General features: G+C 42.9%; 1 protein-coding gene across 7 annotated transcripts in view; it reads left to right on the forward strand.

Annotated features, from left to right (window-relative positions):
• Positions 1-18,184, forward strand: part of RHBDF1 (rhomboid 5 homolog 1) — a 1,247,410-nt gene that overhangs the window by 991,689 nt on the left and 237,537 nt on the right. For all 7 annotated transcript variants that reach the window (XM_044089448.1, XM_044089447.1, XM_044089451.1 and 4 more), the window contains one exon: positions 11,370-11,576. In XM_044089448.1, the coding sequence (XP_043945383.1) occupies positions 11,370-11,576 (207 nt within the window). The remainder of the gene's footprint in view (positions 1-11,369; positions 11,577-18,184) is intronic.

The following is an 18,184-nucleotide window of genomic DNA, read 5'->3' on the forward strand; positions in this document are numbered from 1 at the left end:
TCTCCTGTGCAATATCAGATTGCCTTCTATTATGGCCCATGAACAACACCTACATTTTTTTTATTTTCCTCACCCTCTAGACTAGTGCATTTTTAACAGTATGCTGTTTATAATTCTGCATTCACATATTTGTGTTTGTGTATAGATTCTCAGTGCAAAAGGAAGAGGGTGCCTTGCAGGTGTCAGTCATTGTTCAGATATTTCTGCAGCACACTTAATCAAAGCATTTTGTAAAGTCACCAACCTAGCAAGTAACAGTCTGAAAATTTGTATATTTTCACTGTCCAAGACTCCAAGCTTAAAGAAGATGCTATAGATTAAGAAATGTGATTTTTATCTAAGTTTTATGGAGCTCATTTTTGAACACTCAACAGTCAAAAGTAATGAACACAATATCGGACATTGTTTAGAACTTGGAGAGAGACATGTTTTTAAAAACATTTTTAACTTTTGGAATCAATTTTAATAACAAATACTAAATGCCACAAGATCGTGGCCAGAGCAGATGGTTACAGCATCTCTAATCCACTGCAGCAATCTGTTTGAGCTTCATGATGTTATGTAGTCCTATCTCACCTTCATTATTACATGTGGGTCCGGAACCTATCCTCTGCTCCGACTCGGCCGCTTAGAAAGCCTGAAAACTTCTGATTGGCTCATGGCTAGGAGGTATTCCATGGCTAGGAGGGTATCCCATGGTGCATGCGCACATTCCCCAGATCTCATTTGCCGCGTCTTCAGTTGGAAGCTTCTTTTGGTTGGCTGTGGCTAAGTGATTTAGTTCTTTATTATTACTGCTTATTAGGAGTTTTTTGCTTCGTGTGAAGTTTTATTCTGATTGCTGACAGTTTTATTGTGATACCGATTTGTGTCTTTAACCAGATTTGACTTATTGCTGTTTTAAAAATTCTTGGGCCTGTTGGCTGTTTGTGTATGGTTCTCGTGAGTGTATGTTTTTAGGCTAGACTGTTTCACTTAGAGGTGCTAGTTTGTTCCCTTTTTCCTTCTTGCACTAGGTTTGTTTAAGGTAGAGAACCTAGTAAAACCCCTTTATTTTTGTTGTGATGTTAGGGCTAGATCTGCTTAAGTTAGAGGATCTAGTTCCTCTCCTGTTGTATGAGTGTGTTGTTTTTTTCTCTACTGCCATTATATCCAAGGAACATAAAGAACATAAACAGTCAGGGTTTAAAAAGTGTACTAAATGTTCGCAATAAATGTCCATCACCGATGGACATAGTGTCTGTGTGTACTGTTTAGGGGCTATACATCTTCAAGAAACTTTTCTCTTTTGTCATTCCTTCAGCCCGAGAGAACTCCAGGAATGGAAGAATAAGCTGGTTTTAAAAGGCATGTTAAAACCTTCCTTCGAAGAAGACCTAGCCAGTTCTTCCTCCTCTGCTAGGTCACAGTCTTCTAGAAAGGATAAGGGCAAGACCTCTAAAAGGCCTTCTCCAGCCTCAACTTCTGTCTCTGAACCTCCACAGAAGTTACCAAAATCGGAGTTGGCCTCTGTCTCTTCGGCTCCACAGTCTTTGGAGCCGATTGAGATTCTGGACACAAGCCCTGCAGTATCGGCACCAAGTGTGTCAGTGCTGATCACTAGCAGTCCTCTTCAGAGCCGGTCTACAGACATTCCACCGGTCTCCCCTACTCTAAAATCACCTATATTGCAGAGAACAAGGTCTCCCACATTGTCCTCCAGATCCTCCAGGAGCTTATCTGAAGAAGACATCGAGAGAGTGGTGCTCAGACTCCTTAAGTCTTTGGCCTTGCCAAAATTTTTATCGGCTCCAACCCATTCAGTCTCGGAGCCGACTCCTGCTGCCAATCCTGCTCTTTTTCCTCCTCCAACCCAGATTGGACCTTTGGAGCTGATGTTGTTGGTACCGACTATAGTGGTATCCTCAGCTCCAGCACCTCGTGTGGTTGTCTCAGCTCCAACACTATCGGCGCCGTACAAAGTGTCTAGGGTCCGAAGCTCTTCGGTCGGCCCCAAGGGGGACACTTAGAACCGAACCTCTTTGGTGCCGAGTCTTCCTCTTGGTGCATCGGCCCGAGTGAGCTCAGACCCTACATCGTTCTCGGAGCCGATTCTTTTGGAGCCATCAGCACCTACACTGTCTTCAGAGTCGGGGCGTTGTTCGGAGCCAGTGGAATCGGTCTTCATGAGGATAAGGAACATGTTGGATAGTTCATCCATCCCACGTAGGAGTACCGATGCTATACACCCTCAAGTCTCAGCATCCTCTCTCCCCGGGATGGCAGAGACCCACAGCCTCAGGACCCCCATTTGGGTGGCCCCCGATCTTCCAAGACCTCCCCAGAGGACCCCGCTGAAGAGCCCCCCCCAAAGAGATTATGTAAGAGGAAGCATGTAGACTCCCCTGATGAATCTGTCACATCTGACACTGACCTCGATGAGTCGGAGGGGTCCCCTAAGTCATCCTCTGAAGATGTCTCCTTTGCAACCATTTTGGAGATCCTCAGGCAGAGAGGTGGCTGGCCCACCGTTACCCCGTCCAATGAGGAGTCAGTGTACCTGAAGGCTTTCAGGTCTCAACCCTCAGCTTCATGGGTGTCTCCTTCATTTGATAAATTACTGGATCTTGTGAGTCAGAAAGCATGGCAGACTCCTGATGCCGTGGAACCGGTCCCCAGGAGGCCGAATAAATTTCTTTCAACCCCTAAAGACAAAGAATTTTTATCCAAGGACTTACCTGTTGATGCCAGGGTGGTGGTGGCAGCCACTAAGAAGGAGCTAGCAGAGACTTCTTCTTCTATCCATCCACCCAATAAGGAATCCCGAACGATGGATAGGTACGGGAAGCATATCTTCTCTTCAGCGGCTTTTACACTGCGATCGCTGAACTACCTATCACATTTTATGAGACTTCAGAGAGATCTAAAGGAATTAGGAGATACGCTTCAGGGTACCTCTGCTGAAGCAGTCTCATCTACAGTGTCTGCTCAGGTGGCTACTCTCACATCTATTGTTAACTCCTCCATGCGGTTGATCTTATACACAGCTGATGGTGCGAGTAGGGTGGCAGATTCAGGAGTCTCCTTAAGGAGACATTCCTGGATGCATCTGTGAATCTTTGCTGAGCCTTTCAAGTCTACATTCACCAATGGTCCCATGGACGGATCCCCTCTTTTTGGACCCAAGGTGAAAGATACCCTCACCAGGTGTGAACAGGAAGGAAAGACTCTCTCTGCCGTGGGAGTCCGTTTTACCGTTCCTTCTAGACCTTACCCTAAAGGTCAGAAGAGCGGTAAAATGTGATTCAAAAAATCACAGAGACCTTTCCAGGATACACAGTGTGATTCCTCCTTCAGAGGCAGGGGAGGAGGAAATAATGGTAGATGTCGCCCTAGAGCCAGGGGAGGCCCACAAAATCAGGGAGGTTGCGATTCCTTTCTTGACTGTCCCTATCAGAGTTCCTGATGTGGAACCTGACTGTGAGTCTCTGTAGCTGGTCGGGGGTCTCCTGTCTTTGTACCCAGAAGCCTGACTAAACCTCACTCGAGACAGGTAGGTACAAGACATTATCACCAGAGGTTACTCAATACCCTTTTCCCTTCCACCATGCCCTCCCAAAAGGAAACCAGATGTACCACCCAATCACAGGGATCAAGTGGCTATAGAGATAAAAAAGCTGCTATTAAAAAGAGTCATCCAAAAGGTCCTACCAGACCAGACAGGATTCGGAACATACTCCAGGTTCTTTTTAGTTCCAAAAAAAACAGGAGACTGGAGACCCATCCTAGACCTCAGCATGTTAAACAAGTGTGTAAAGAAGTCCAAGTTCCAAATGGTCACTCTACAATCCATACTCCCTCTGTTAGGGAAAGACAGTTGGATGTGCTCAATAGATCTCTAGGATGCCTATAACCACATAATGATGGACAAAGCATCAAGGAGCTATCTATGCTGGGAGAAGATCATTACCAGTTTCGGGCACTGTCCTTTGGTCTCACCACAGCCCCCTGGGTGTTCACCAAGTGCATGGCAGTAGTCACAGCTCATTTGAGGCATCAGGGAATCCAAGTCTTTCCATACCTGGACGATTGGCTCCTGACCGCCACCACCAGGCATCGTCTAGTTCAATCGAGAGATTCCACAATTAAGCTCTGTTCCCAGTTGGGGAATCTCTATAAACTGGGAAAAATCCTCTACTTTGCCCACTCAATCTATAACATTTATAGGAGCAAACATAGACATGGTTGATATGACAGCCAGACTACCTACAGACAGAATACAGAATCTTGCGCAGCAAATTTACAGGATACTTCCCCTTCGAAGAGTCAAAGCGAAGGTGGTGTTGCAGCTTCTCGGAACTATAGTGTCATCCATAACCTTGGTACCTTTAGCAAGACTACATATGCTGCGGTAGCATTGTCGCCTCACAGTAAGACGCTGTCCGGTTCGATTCTCAGCTAGAGCATCTTCTGCATGGAGACATGCGTGAATGGGCATACCTTCGTTGAAGGTTGTGCATCAGGCCTGGCAAGCCGGTACGTAAAAATCAACTGCCAATCATTAGCGAACGGGAGTTCCGCTGTGGCGACCCCTAACCGGGAAAAGCCGAAAGACACAAACAAACATATGAGGATACTCAAATAGCTTCTGTCATCCCAATGGTCCTTTCAGCAGTTGCCTCTACATCACCAGATTCTGATCACAGATTCTTGCAAAAAGGATCTACGCTGGTGGATTCAACCAGGTCATCTTACCACAGGGTCTCCCTTTGTACCGCGCAAACCCGTTGCCACTGTGACCATGGATACCTCCCAGATTGTGGGGGGTAATTATCTTGGCAGGACTGTCCAAGGCACATGACAAGATCAGGAGGCTCATCTGCATATCAGTGTCCTAGAGGTGAGTGCGGTGCTTCTAGCATTGCAAGCACTTCTTGACTTTCTCCCTCTAGGGACGATAGCTATCCAGACCGACAACATGTCGGTGGTTTGGTATCTAAACAAACAAGAGGGGACCAGATCATACCACTTATGTCGAGAGGCCCTGCGAGTTTGGAATTGGGCAATTTCTTCCCAATGCTTTCTCATTGCAACGCACATCCCGGGGACTTCCAGCGTGATAGCGGACAAGCTAAACAGGGCAATATTGTTACCTCACGAATGGTCCTTGAACCAGTAAGTAACCCATATGATCTTCCACAAGTGGGGGCAATCCTGCTGCAATCTCTTTGCCAGCCCCATCAACACCAAATGCAGCACCTTTTTCTCCCTCATCCCCCCTCTGGGAGAGTCTCCAAGAGATGCACTCGTCCACGATTGGCCCCCGGGACTCCTTTATGCTTCTCCTCCTTTTCCACTCATTCCCAAGGTCATACAGAAAGCAATGTTGTTGGGAAGCAAGATGATCCTCATCATCCCTTACTGGCCTTGTCAGATTTGGTTCCCTTTTCTCGAGTAGTCCATCTCGCCGAACATTATTATGAACCCCCCCCCCCCACCAGCCCCCTTCCTGGAGGATCTGGAAACAGTTTTCCTTTTCTACAGTGGTTTATACCATAAGGGCGCCTTTATTACAGTTTATTCTTTCAGACCTTTGTCCTTTTTCCTGTCTTATTCTGATAGACTAGTAGCAAACAATATCTGGGGAATGTGCGCATGCACCATGGGATACCTCCTAGCCATGAGCCAATCAGAAGTTTTCAGCCTTTCTAAGCAGCCGAGTCAGAGCCAAGGGTCTGCTCCGAACCCACACGTAATAATGTTCGGTGAGATGGACTACATACATGGAACGTTATGGTGAGTACATAACTTCTTTATTCTGTAACTCTGTCTATGCAGGTACAGGAGCCCACCTCTAGGAAGAATGGTTTGATGCCTGTAGTAAGACATGTGTGCCTTCATGAGTAGATGCCATACTCAGTGTCACATTCCACTGAAAGGTTACCTATTATTCACTCATTATCTTATGCCAGGTAAACCTAGACTTTCATTTACTGGAGGTGGGGATGGGGTGAATCTCTCTTCCTACCTTAGTCCCCCTTTAGGAACGGGATCCTGAGGTTGTGTTCATGAGAGACAAGAATAATGAAATCTCCCTTTATTGCAGCTCATATCCTGATGACAACTCCTTTGAGAAATGTTCAGGCTGATTAAGTTAAGTATGTACTGACCAGCTACCCAGTCCTCCCCAGAAATGGTTAAATCTTTCCAGTTTCTAAATAAGAAGGAACATGAGGCATGAATTATCCCTGTGGAACCTGTCCTAAAGGATGCCATTTATTTAACATGAAAGTATCTGGACACATATCCCCTGTGTTCCTAAGATGGTATGTACCCTTTATAATCCCAGGAGAATGGAGTGATGTTGTTACTTAGCATCCCAGGGCAGACTGCTCTGTGATCAGTTTGGTGTATCATAAGCTACAGAGACCACAGAGTCTTTCTGCCTTGCCTCAAAGGTCTAAATCTTTTGACAGTATTGTTAAATGGGTACTGTTTGGGGGCCTTAAGTCCCTTCAGTAACTGTCTTGTCCTCATTTTTGGACAAACCATTGAAAAATTTTATAAGACTTTCCTGAGTTCAGGGAAATTCAAGAAAACACTTGCAGTGCCTTGTGCAGTGGGTTTTCATAGAGCCCCCTATCTGATTATCCCAGTGCTGTACTGTGGATAAAGGCTCAGGCATGCCTGTGTCAGGTAGCATGGCTCAAGATGCCCTTCTTAAAGGTTGAACTGAGACATACCATTCTGAATAACATGTTCCAGGGAGAGGCCATCTTTGGGCAGACTTCCCAGGAATTAGTCAGAGGCCTTCAAGAGAGGAAACAAGTACTAACCCCAATGGGAAGGGTCTCTATAATGCTACTTGGGATCTTTCTGTTCTTCTATGTCTACATAGACACCGGGAAGAAGCCCTTGGTAAAATGAGGCAGTCCTTCACATATCCAGGGGTGCTATCTCACATAGTTCTACCTGTGAGGGTTCATAGCAGGATGACCCCATAGCACTGCTGGCACAGTCCTAACCACTTCAGTGGACCAGCCTCGTTAGGATAGTTTGCCAAGTTTTCTCCAGTTTAGTGGGACACTTACATGGACCAGTAAGTTCCACATCTGGACATGGACTGCCATGTCTTATAACTATTAACTTCTCCCCCAGAATGAGATCCACAGACAAGAGTTTTCTGTCCCAGCATACAGATACTGTCACATCTTGAGTCTAAGAAATTTCATTCAGCAAAACTAGTACATCAAATTCCTGATGTTGACTGTCCTCTCCTACATTACATAAAGTCACCTGGATGGTGTCATTGAACATTAGATGTCTTCTTGTACATCACTGCCTGGAGTTCATTCAGGAGGTTCTTTGGTTCACCAGAGATGGGCTTCATTACTAGTACAAGGTTCTGTTAATTATTTTCTCCTCTTCACCAGGACTATTTACTGAGGTGTAAGCCATTTTTGTGGGAGTCTTGCTGGAGAAAGAATGCCTCTTTGTTCATTTACATGGACAACTGACTCTTGGTTGTCCCATCAAGGGAATCCTTGTTAGTGGACGTTTCTTGGGTCATTACATGGATGCAGGCCGTGTGAGGATCACCATGAACTAGGAGAAGTCTTCTCTTGCTGCAGCTCAGATAGCTAACTTTATTTTAAAAGATATGGAGATTCTTCATTCTTAACCATTTTTGTCCACAGAGAAGGCCCAAGAAGACACAGCCATAGTAAAGTGGGTGGGATTGCAGTCAAGGGTCCAAGCTCAGATTTTGCTGCATCTCTTAAGCCTAATGGTGCCTGTGACTGTAACCTTTGTATTTCCATTCATAAATCTAAGGATGTGGGTGTTGCCATTACAGAAAGACATCAGTGGCTGCAAAGCCACAGCATCCTTATAAATAATTGCTAATTTCAGATAACAGTGTCTGGGATCTAACACAATAGTTCCCATGAGTCTAAATTTCGATTCAGCACCTGATGGATGCTTTGGGGAGCTCACCTGGGCTCCGTCTTTCACATAAAACAGCAGGATATAAAGGCAGAGTTCCTCACCCTAAATTTCCTGGAAAGAGAGTTCAAATTAAAGCCCTTCCTACATCAGCAGGACAACTAGAGCAAGGGACAGTATTTTAATAAACATGTAGGCACAGTGTGTGCGAGTGTGTGTGTGTGCAGACTGTTGAGGAGTGATCTATGCCTGGCATACACAGCATCCTTGGATCCCGCTGTGATGGACCTTTTGCCTATCTGCAAAACAAATAATATCAGAAATACCCGAGCTAGGAACTCGAACCTTGTTTGCGACATAAATCAAACATGTTGTAGGAACAAGTGTGTGCTCAGAGAATACCCCTTCACTGGAACAGGATTCCAGTCCATGTGAAGCAGTGTTCTTCCCTAACTCAATTCAAGCATAAATTGGACCGTAGGATACATTATAAGAAATTCACCCTGGTCCGGCATATGTGTCCCTAATGGACAGAGGCAGTCTGCAAATGTTTTAGCAGCTAAGCTCTAGCCTTCATATACCCATTAGAGTAATGTTAAATTCCTAAAACTTGTCAGTTACATTTTGGATGCATGGCTATTTTTAAAAAGGCCTCTGTGGTCATTAGCCTAGTATAAACCTATGAACCTGTGTGTGTGTGTGTGTGTGTGTGTGTGTGTGTGTGTGTGTGTGTGTGTGTGTGTGTGTGTGTGTGTGTGTGTGTGTGTGTGTGTGTGTCTTTAGCTACCTATCTATCTGTATATAGATAGACAGATAGATATAGACACACATCCATTTTTCTGAATATGTGTGTATAGTAGAACAGAAAATATGAACATAGCTTTATGGCAGTCAGACTTCTTGATGGTCAGTACTTTGTATACTTGGTAACTGAGCCTATGAGCCTGTAAATAAACCTAGTACCCAGTGATCTGACATCACACTGCTGTCATAACTGTTGCTTTCAAGAATCTGAGTAATATATACATGGCAGAAGTCACACTATCCCTGTCTGTGTGTGCCTTTCTCTCCAGAACTTGCACTTAAAAAGACATGATAGTGGGAAGACTGCTCAGCTGATTCCCTTATCAACAAACTCTGTCCTCTGTATGCCACAGTTTAGAATCCAGGAAAGCAAATAAGCACCTAAGCATCCCTATTGTATTCTTACCCTTGTAAGGAATACACTTTCCAACTACTTAGAGAAGTAGTGAATGCAAATGTCTGGATTGTGCAGTTAAAAGTATAAAATTGTACCACAAGTGTTTATCAGCATCACTAAGTTAGTTATCTGTTAGATAACCCAAGATGTAACCTGAGTCAGTACACACTTCTGTTCTCCCATTTCATGCAGGTCCAGAGAGTGTCCCAGATCACAGGGCAGAAAAATGCAGAGAAAATTGTGCACCCATAACCACAGGGAATTATACTGGAGGCAAGTCTGAATTGTGTAACTGATTATTGCAGCTTCTTACTGCAGGTTATTAAGTATTTCCTGAGTATCCTTATAATATTGTCTGATCTGTGTGTGCACAATGTCTCTATTCCACCCTTCCTTCCCAATAGACCACTGAAGCTGTAATAGGATTTTGTCTAAATAAAATAAAAAAAAAAATCTTTTACCTATACAGGTAAATGGAATTCCCCATCAGAACTGTTGCCAGCTCAGAAAGCCCGGGTAATGTTTATAGGGCTTGGTGACATGGGGGGGCTCTGGAATATAAGTAAGAACTGGATTGTATGTATGTGTCTTTCGGCTTTTCCCGGTTAGGGGTCGCCACAGCGGAACTCCGGTCCGCTAATGATTGGCAGTAGAGTTTTTTTATGTGCTGGCTTGCCAGGCCTAACGCACAACCTTCAACGAAAGACTGCCCGTTCACGCATGTCGCCACACAGAAGACGCTCTGAGAATCGAACGGGCGACGTCTAACTGTGAGGCGACAACGCTACCACAGCACCACCACTGTCTCCAAACTCTGAATAATAAGGATTCTCAATTGACTGAAAGGCCAGTTGACCATTCACTAAAATGAATGCGCTAGCACATTCCCTATGTCTGTGTTTTACAGCTATCTGAATCTGCTGTATGGCCATTACCTTGTTCTCTCAAAATGTCAACACCTTTTTGCCTACTGGGCCAAGAGATGTACTACAAAATGATGTCAACTATAGCTGTTCACAGTTAAGGGATAATAGCCTAAAAAAACAAAAGTTGGATGGATGAGACTGGATTACATACTTATGAAAACTAAATTAGTACTATTAATTGCAGAACCCCTGTATTTTTCTTGTGCAATAATAAATGCGAGTGAAGTCAAATTGTTAGGGTGTCCAGGTACTATAATGTTGTATTTAGTGTACAATAATCGTACAATTAGAACAAATCCATGAAAGGTAACTCCTGCTCCCCATAGGTGGAAATGTGATCAACATGCAGCTTTGCAGTCTGAACTCTTCCTATAACATCAGTGATAAATAACAGAAGTGTTAATCAGTTACACATATATGATATATGCTGCATTCTTCTTTATTGTGGGCATCCTGTCTGCACAAGTCAGCTTGAACTGATGCATTAGCTTGGACTGGAAGGTGAAAGCATTTGTGCAATGCCAGGTAATCACAATGACAATGTATTTCTGTTAATCATGCTAAGAGGGAAATATTTGTAGGTTTCTATTAAACTGGTGCTTCACTTCTCTGCATTAAGCAGAACCTGTGCTTCATTTAACATCCTCCTCTTGGTTACAGTTTGTATTTTGTAATAATTTGTCGTATCCCTAAAAAAAGAATTAACAAGAACGAAAATGTAAATAAACAAGAATAATAAAATGTATGTGCTGCACTTTATTCTTCTTCCCCTGAGAGATTCCTCATCACAGCTGAATCCTACTTTGAAATCAGTCACGTCACATCACTATTGAAATTTTAAGTTTAACAATCTCAATATGCAAGATGACGACGCTGTCTTACGGCAAATAATATGAAATATCTGAAAAAAAAAATGGAAAAAAAGTAAGTGTTTCTATTTTTGTATGGTAACTGCCACATGACAGTTCATGTCCAGGCATGCCTCTCCATCAAGATTTCAGTAGCAAATTTAGGCAACATTAAGGAAAACATTAATCTTTTACTTTAAGAGAGAGACAGCCATGCACTGTTGTTTTTACACAATCAGAACACAATTTCTTCAGATGCTAATATCTGTGAGCAGGACTGTTTGCAACATTAATTGGAAATTATGTCAAGAAGGGAGCAAGTACACATAGCTTTTGCAATGCTGGAATGGTACCTTCCGTTTACCAAATTACTTTGAATTATTTGATTCTTCTAAAAGTTTCTAGTTTGAGTTTTCATTGATTCTGAAGCTTTACCCTTTGCACTCTGGTCTGCTTTTACTTTTCTTTTAGATAATTGACCCCCTTGCACGAGGACGGGCATTTCGTATGGCAGATGACAACGATGGGTACAGTGTCCCTCATACACCAATTACTCCTGGTGCAGCATCCCTTTGCTCTTTTACAAGCTCTCGGTCTGGGTTCAATAGGGTGCCACGAAGGAGGAAGCGGGAATCTGTGGCTAAAATGAGTTTTAGAGCAGCAGCTGCTCTTGTGAAGGTAAGTTTTTATTTTTTTTAACTTTTGCATTTTATTAATTAACCTTGGTGATTTTTCAGACTTCAGTACTGCATGTTGTTATGTACTCTTATACATGTTTTGTACAATATTATACTACCAATGTAGTGTCTTATGCTGCTGCAAGTCAAACACGTGTGCCACTGGCAGGTTAATGTTCAGTGGCAAAATATAATAGGGTATAAAAGTTGAAAACTAAAGAAGGGGAGGGGCTTTCATTCATATTGTAGGCCCTCAGTTGTTATGCAAGTTAAAAGAAAAAAATACCACTAGGAAAAGGGTCTGTGTTTTGCTTGCAGTTGTATAAAATAATCCATTCTGACACTTTGTTGACTGGTCTTTTGCTCATAAGGGTCAAATTCAGTGTTGCAAACTTCAGCTGTGGTAACCCAACAACTTAACAGTATCTAAAGACACTTGGCCCATCCACTTTTTCCACTTTTCTGCCTGTTGGTTCACTTGTAATGAGCAACACTGCTCCCTCCTGCTCCTCTGAGAATTATCGTTTATCTGTCCTTTGTTGTGTGTGTTTGCACTCACACCAGCTACTCAGAAACATAATTTCACACATTCAGAAAAGGAATGAGCACTGTGAGCTATAGGTTATCAGAGGCCTCACCTACGTGCCGTGACTATGTACAACTAAATCTCTATCTGATATTCCAGAAATTAAGAACATTTTATCTAGCAGATTTCACTTGCTTATAACAGGATGCAGTTTCCTATACTATTATATCAGCCAGAGCCCATCATTAATGCCATCCTACATATTCCAGTATTTACTCAGCTGTACTCTGTGTTAAAATTTAGGTTATATAGTCGTAAGTGAATTTGATGCCTTAAGTGTGGTTGAGGTGCATGGATATACCATGTATAATAAACAATGTGTACACTCTGATGTGCAAGTGTTTCCTTATAAACACCAGGCCATGTCAGATGCTGTTGTTAGACACACACACACACACACACACACACACACACACACACACACACACACACAAGCATAGCAGCTAGGGTGGACCTGTCCTATAAGGCTACAAAGAGAATCCTCACTGATGGGTCAGAAATACTCTCTGTCTGTCTTGTGGTGCCTGAGCAGGTCATCCTGTTCCCCTTGGCTGCTGAAATTTGTGTAAGTCAGGCAAGTATATACTTGTTTCTCCCAGTCATAATTTCCACAGAGCCGGGAATTAAAATCCAGTGTACATTTTACTCCAAAATTCAATATATCCATTCACAAGCTTTCAGGCATTACAAATATATCCATTGTTAATGGAATAATACAAAAATAAAGAAAAAGGCACCTTTTATATAGACTTCTATAAATACTCTTAAAGGTTGTATGTTGATCAGTTTTCCAAGCCTAGATTTCTTTCTTGGATATCACTAGTTAGCAGGGGAGGGTGCCAGAACATCCTAATTTTCTTGATTTGCTGGAAGGTGCTTACTGGTGGCAAAGGGTGAACTGATGGGTACAGGGGATGAACATGTTTACATAGTCACTGCCACAGCTACTGCATATCAATAAAAGCAAGTGTCCTTGCCTAAGAATTGGATCTATGAAAAAATGCCAGATTCTGATTGGTAGAGTGGGTAATCCAGCTGAATGATTCATCAAGGAAAGTCATCTTTGTAGACCAACTGATGCTGTCAGAACATATCTGTTCTAAGAAAACTCACTATGGACAACTACTACTATTATGTATACTGAACTATCACCCTGCTACTATGGATGTGTACTGAGCTGTGACCGTGCTACTGTGGATGTGTGCTGAGCTATCACCTTGCTGCTGTGGATGTGTACGGAGCTATCACCCTGCCACTGTGGGTGTGTACTGAGCTATCACTCTGCCACTATGAATGTGTGCTGAGCTATCACTCTGCCGCTGTGGATGTGTGTTGAGCTATTACTCTGCTGCTATGGATGTGTGCTGAGCTATCACTTTGTCGCTATGGATGTGTGCTGAGCTGTCACCCTGTGGATATCACTGTGCTACTGTGGATGTGTGCTGAGCTGTCACCCTGTGGATATCACTGTGCTACTGTGGATGTGTGCTGAGCTATCGCCATGCTACTGTGGATGTGTGCTGAGCTATCACCCTGCTGCTATGGATGTGTATTGAGCTATCACCCTACCACTATGGATGTGTGCTGAGCTGTCACCCTGCTACTGTGGATATCACTGTGCTACTGTGGATTTGTGCTGAGCTATCTCCATGCTACTGTGGATGTGCGCTGAGCTATCACCCTGCTGCTATGGATGAGTACTGACTGATCACCCTGCCACTTTGGATATGTACTGACCTATCACCCTGCAGTTATGGATGTGTACTGACCTATCACCCTGCCACTATGTATGTGTACTGAGCTATCACCCTGCCGCTATGGATGTGTACTGAGCTATCACCCTGCCACTGTATATGTGCACTGAGCTATCACCCTGCCACTATGGATGTGTACTGAGCTGTCACTCTGCCGCTGTGGATATGTACTGAGCTATCACTCTGCCACTATGGATGTGTCCTAAGCTATCACCCTGCTACTGTGGATATCACTGTGCTACTGTGGATGTGTACTGAGCTATCACTCTGCCGCTATGTATGTGTACTGAGCTATCACCTTGCCGCTATGGATTTGTACTGAGCTATTATCCTGCCGCTATGTATGTGTACTGAGTTATCTCCCTACCACTATGTATGTGTACTGAGCTATCACATTGTTACTATGGATGTGCACTGAGCTATCACCCTGCCGCTATGGATGTGTACTGATCTAACACCCTGCCGCTATGGATGTGTACTGACCTATCACCCTGCCACCATGGATTTGTACTGACCTATCACCCTGCCGCTATGGATGTGTACTGAGCTATATCCCTGCTGCTATAGATGTGTACTGAGCTATCACCCTGCTGCTATGGATGTGCACTGAGCTATCACCCTGCTGCTATGGATGTGTACTGAGGTATCACCCTGCCACTATGGATGTGTACTGACCTATCACCATGCCACTGTGGATGTGTACTAAGCTATCACCCTGCTGCTATGGATGTGTACTATGGATGTGTATTGAGCTGTCACTCTACCACTATGGATGCGTGCTGAGCTATCACTCTGCTACTGTGGATGTGTGCTGAGCTGTCACCATGCTGCTATGGATGTGTACTGAGCTATCACCCTGCCGCTATGGATGTGTACTGACCTAACATCCTGCCACTATGGATGTGTACTGACCTATCACCCTGCCACTATGGATGTATTAATCACTTTGCCGCTATGGATGTGTACTAAGCTATCACCCTGCCGCTATGGATGTGTACTATGGATGTGTATTGAGCTGTCACCCTGCTGCTATGGATGTGTACTGAGCTATCACTCTGCCACTATGGATGTGTACTTACCTATCACTCAGCTGCTATGGATGTGTGTTGAGCTATCACTCTGCTGCTATGGATGTGTACTGAGCTATCACCCTGCTGCTATGGATGTGTACTGAGCTATCACGCTTCCGCTATGGATAGCTCAGTATACATCCATAGTAGCAGAGTGATAGCTTAGCACACATCCATAGTAGCAGAGTGACATCTCAGTTCACATCCATAGTAGCAGGGTGATAGCTCAGCACACATCCATAGTAGCATGGTGATAGCTCAGCACACATCCACAGTGGCAGTGAGATAGTTCAGTACACATCCATAGTAGCAGTCACTCTGCTACTGTAGATGCGTACTGAACTGTCACTAAGGGTCAAATTGCATCAGTAATCCAGGAATGTGAGTAACAGGATCCTGACATGGTCTAAAATCATTGTCTAATTTTACAAATATTGCATACTGTCTTTCTAACTGACTAAAGCTCAGTATGACCCTACTTTCTGATCCCTCTGATACCTCTAACTGCCAGCAGTGTTTTACAACCACTTACCACCTCTGAGTCACTGAACTTCCTCACCCACTACGTCATGATGATCCAAGCGTGTGCAGAGACAAATATGTGAACGTATACACACACACACACACACACACACACACACACACACACACACACACACACACACACACCTGACAGATTCCTAGAATTTGTGTAGATTCTTCTGGTGCACAAGCTTTTGAACTTGTTGCCCAAATTCTTTGGAATACTCAACCTTTGTGGTTAAAGGAGTACAGCTTAGTTGAGCCTTCAGATAATAGCCAAAAATGTATTAAACAGGATTTTAACCTCATCTGATAGTCATTCCTCAGGCTTTTCTTTTCTTTTAAACATATTTATGATCTTAGTAAAAAGTAGTGTAGGACCAAGCCACGGCAACATAAGGCATAAACTTTTAATGATAGTGAGCACTTTCGCAGCACCTTTGCTGTTTCATCAGACATTACAAAAAGAACCAAAAGACACCATTTTTAAAATACAAATCAGCCAATGAGGTCACTTCGCCATTTCTGCCTTAAAGTTACAAATTGTAAAATGGATGGTCTGTACAAACAACAATAGTGTACAAAATAGTGACACATATAAAAAAGCAGTCTAAGTAAAAAACATATTTAAGAATGTATATAAAGTCTGTATGTAGATATATATATATATATATATATATATATATATATATATATATATATATATATATATATTTCTGGCATGCATCCTCTCTTCAGCTCTTTAGCTTGCAGAACGGGTTTAATGCATATCTTATCGTTCAAACCCCTACCTGTAGTAGCACGCATCCTAATAATCCATTTGAGTTCTGATGTTTCTGTTCTATTTCTAACATTACCTCCCTATTCACTAGGCACAATGTTCTCAATCACCATAAATCTAAAGGAGTGTGTGGGGTTATGCTGCATGACATGTTTAGCTAGTACACTTGTTTCTATCTGTCTGCTAATATTGTACACATGCTCTCTAATACGATCCCTGAACTTTCTGTCCATTTTACCAACATAGAAGGACATAATACCTGGCAGTAGGCCAGGTAGACCACATGTATAGAATCATAACTGGCATGTATATTATTAAACTCCATCATCCTACCTTTGCCAGGATGTAAAAACCTACTGCTGGTATAAATCAGATGGCAAAAGTTACATTTCTTACAGGGCAGAGTGCCTACAACACTCAAAGCCATCTCATTACTATTATTTGACTTTGGATAATAGAGCATCCTAAGTGATTTTTTATTTCTGAAAACAAATCTTGGTCTGTCCCCCACTATAGCTTTAATGTGTTCATCCGTACATAGGACACACCAATTCCTGTCAAAAAATATTCTGTAACGGTTTAATTTTACTGGAGTACATAAGGGGTACTCTCATTTTATTATAGTGAGTTTCATCTCTGTTACCCCTTACCTGCTTCTCAGATAAGTAAGGTTTCCCTTGATTCCCCCCTCATCAATGGTATCTGAGAGAGGACTTCATCCACTTCCTTAGGATTATAACCCTCTGTAATGTCTGATGAAGCAGCAAAGATGCTGCGAATGCGCTCACTATCATGGCTTGGTCCGCTGTTTTTTACTGTGTACCGTGTTTTCTGCATGTTGGACCATTCATCCTTACTGTCCTTACTGTTTGCTTTGATATTTATGATCTTGGATACATTATGTTAAAAACTTATGGGTATTTTATGTTTTCATTATGTAATCAGTGTTCATGTTTGCACTGAATTTTTTTGCTAATCTTTTTTATCAGCAGTGTAAATAAACCAGTTGGTAGGCGTATAAGTTTTCAGTAACCAAATTACAGAGTGGGATGGTAAACTCCAGCAACTTCTCTAACTATTCAGGTAGATTGCTGCTAGTGTTATTGCTACCTCAAAGAACATTCTGGATTAGAATACTGGTATAAAAAATAACATGTTTTGTTACAACACAGTCTTGGTTGGTTGTTGACTTGGGTGCTAGGGTTTACTGCAGTGCATGTCACAGATTAATAATGGGTGGATGAACTGTGACCTCTAGTGGAAACCAGTGAAGATGGCATGTAATGCTCAGTCATGGGAGTGGGGATATTTCCTTGCAGTATTTTTTCCACTTAACATTACTGCATCTTTCAGAGACATGAAATTGATGCCGGCTTTTCTTGTTTACTGCAGTGGTAGGTAAGTCAGTGTCATCAAAGATCTGCAGAGCAAGTGTGATCAGACCATACCATATCCTCATGGATAAATGTCTTACTGCATGGAATAATAGCAGATATTGTCTGAGTGCAATAAAAAAAACATGACTGAGGATTATGGTGTTGGTTAGAGCATCAAAGCCTGGAAAAACCTGTATTTATAGGTCAGTCCAAGGGCCTCTACATGAGGAGAAAAGACAGCATAGAAAACCGCAGTCATTAAAATAATGAAGTAGTTTGTAAATACAGGGTAACCATTTGGCATGTTGGGACCCCCATGAGTGAGTTTTGAAATATGCAGAGTGAATGGCCAGAAAAATGAACATGTATACACCAAGTCTGAGATGGCCATTTCTTGGAATATTCCTTTTTCTCCGAGTATAGAGATCTCATAATTGGTATATATGAATTTGGGGTGAGGGGTTTGCCCCCCCCACATTGGTGATGCAGGTGGGCTTACCCCCTTCAAATAAATTTGAAG

Source organism: Protopterus annectens, chromosome 12.part0 (assembly GCF_019279795.1).
Source record: "Protopterus annectens isolate FY-2018-M chromosome 12.part0, PAN1.0, whole genome shotgun sequence".
Classification (NCBI taxonomy): domain Eukaryota; kingdom Metazoa; phylum Chordata; order Ceratodontiformes; family Protopteridae; genus Protopterus; species Protopterus annectens.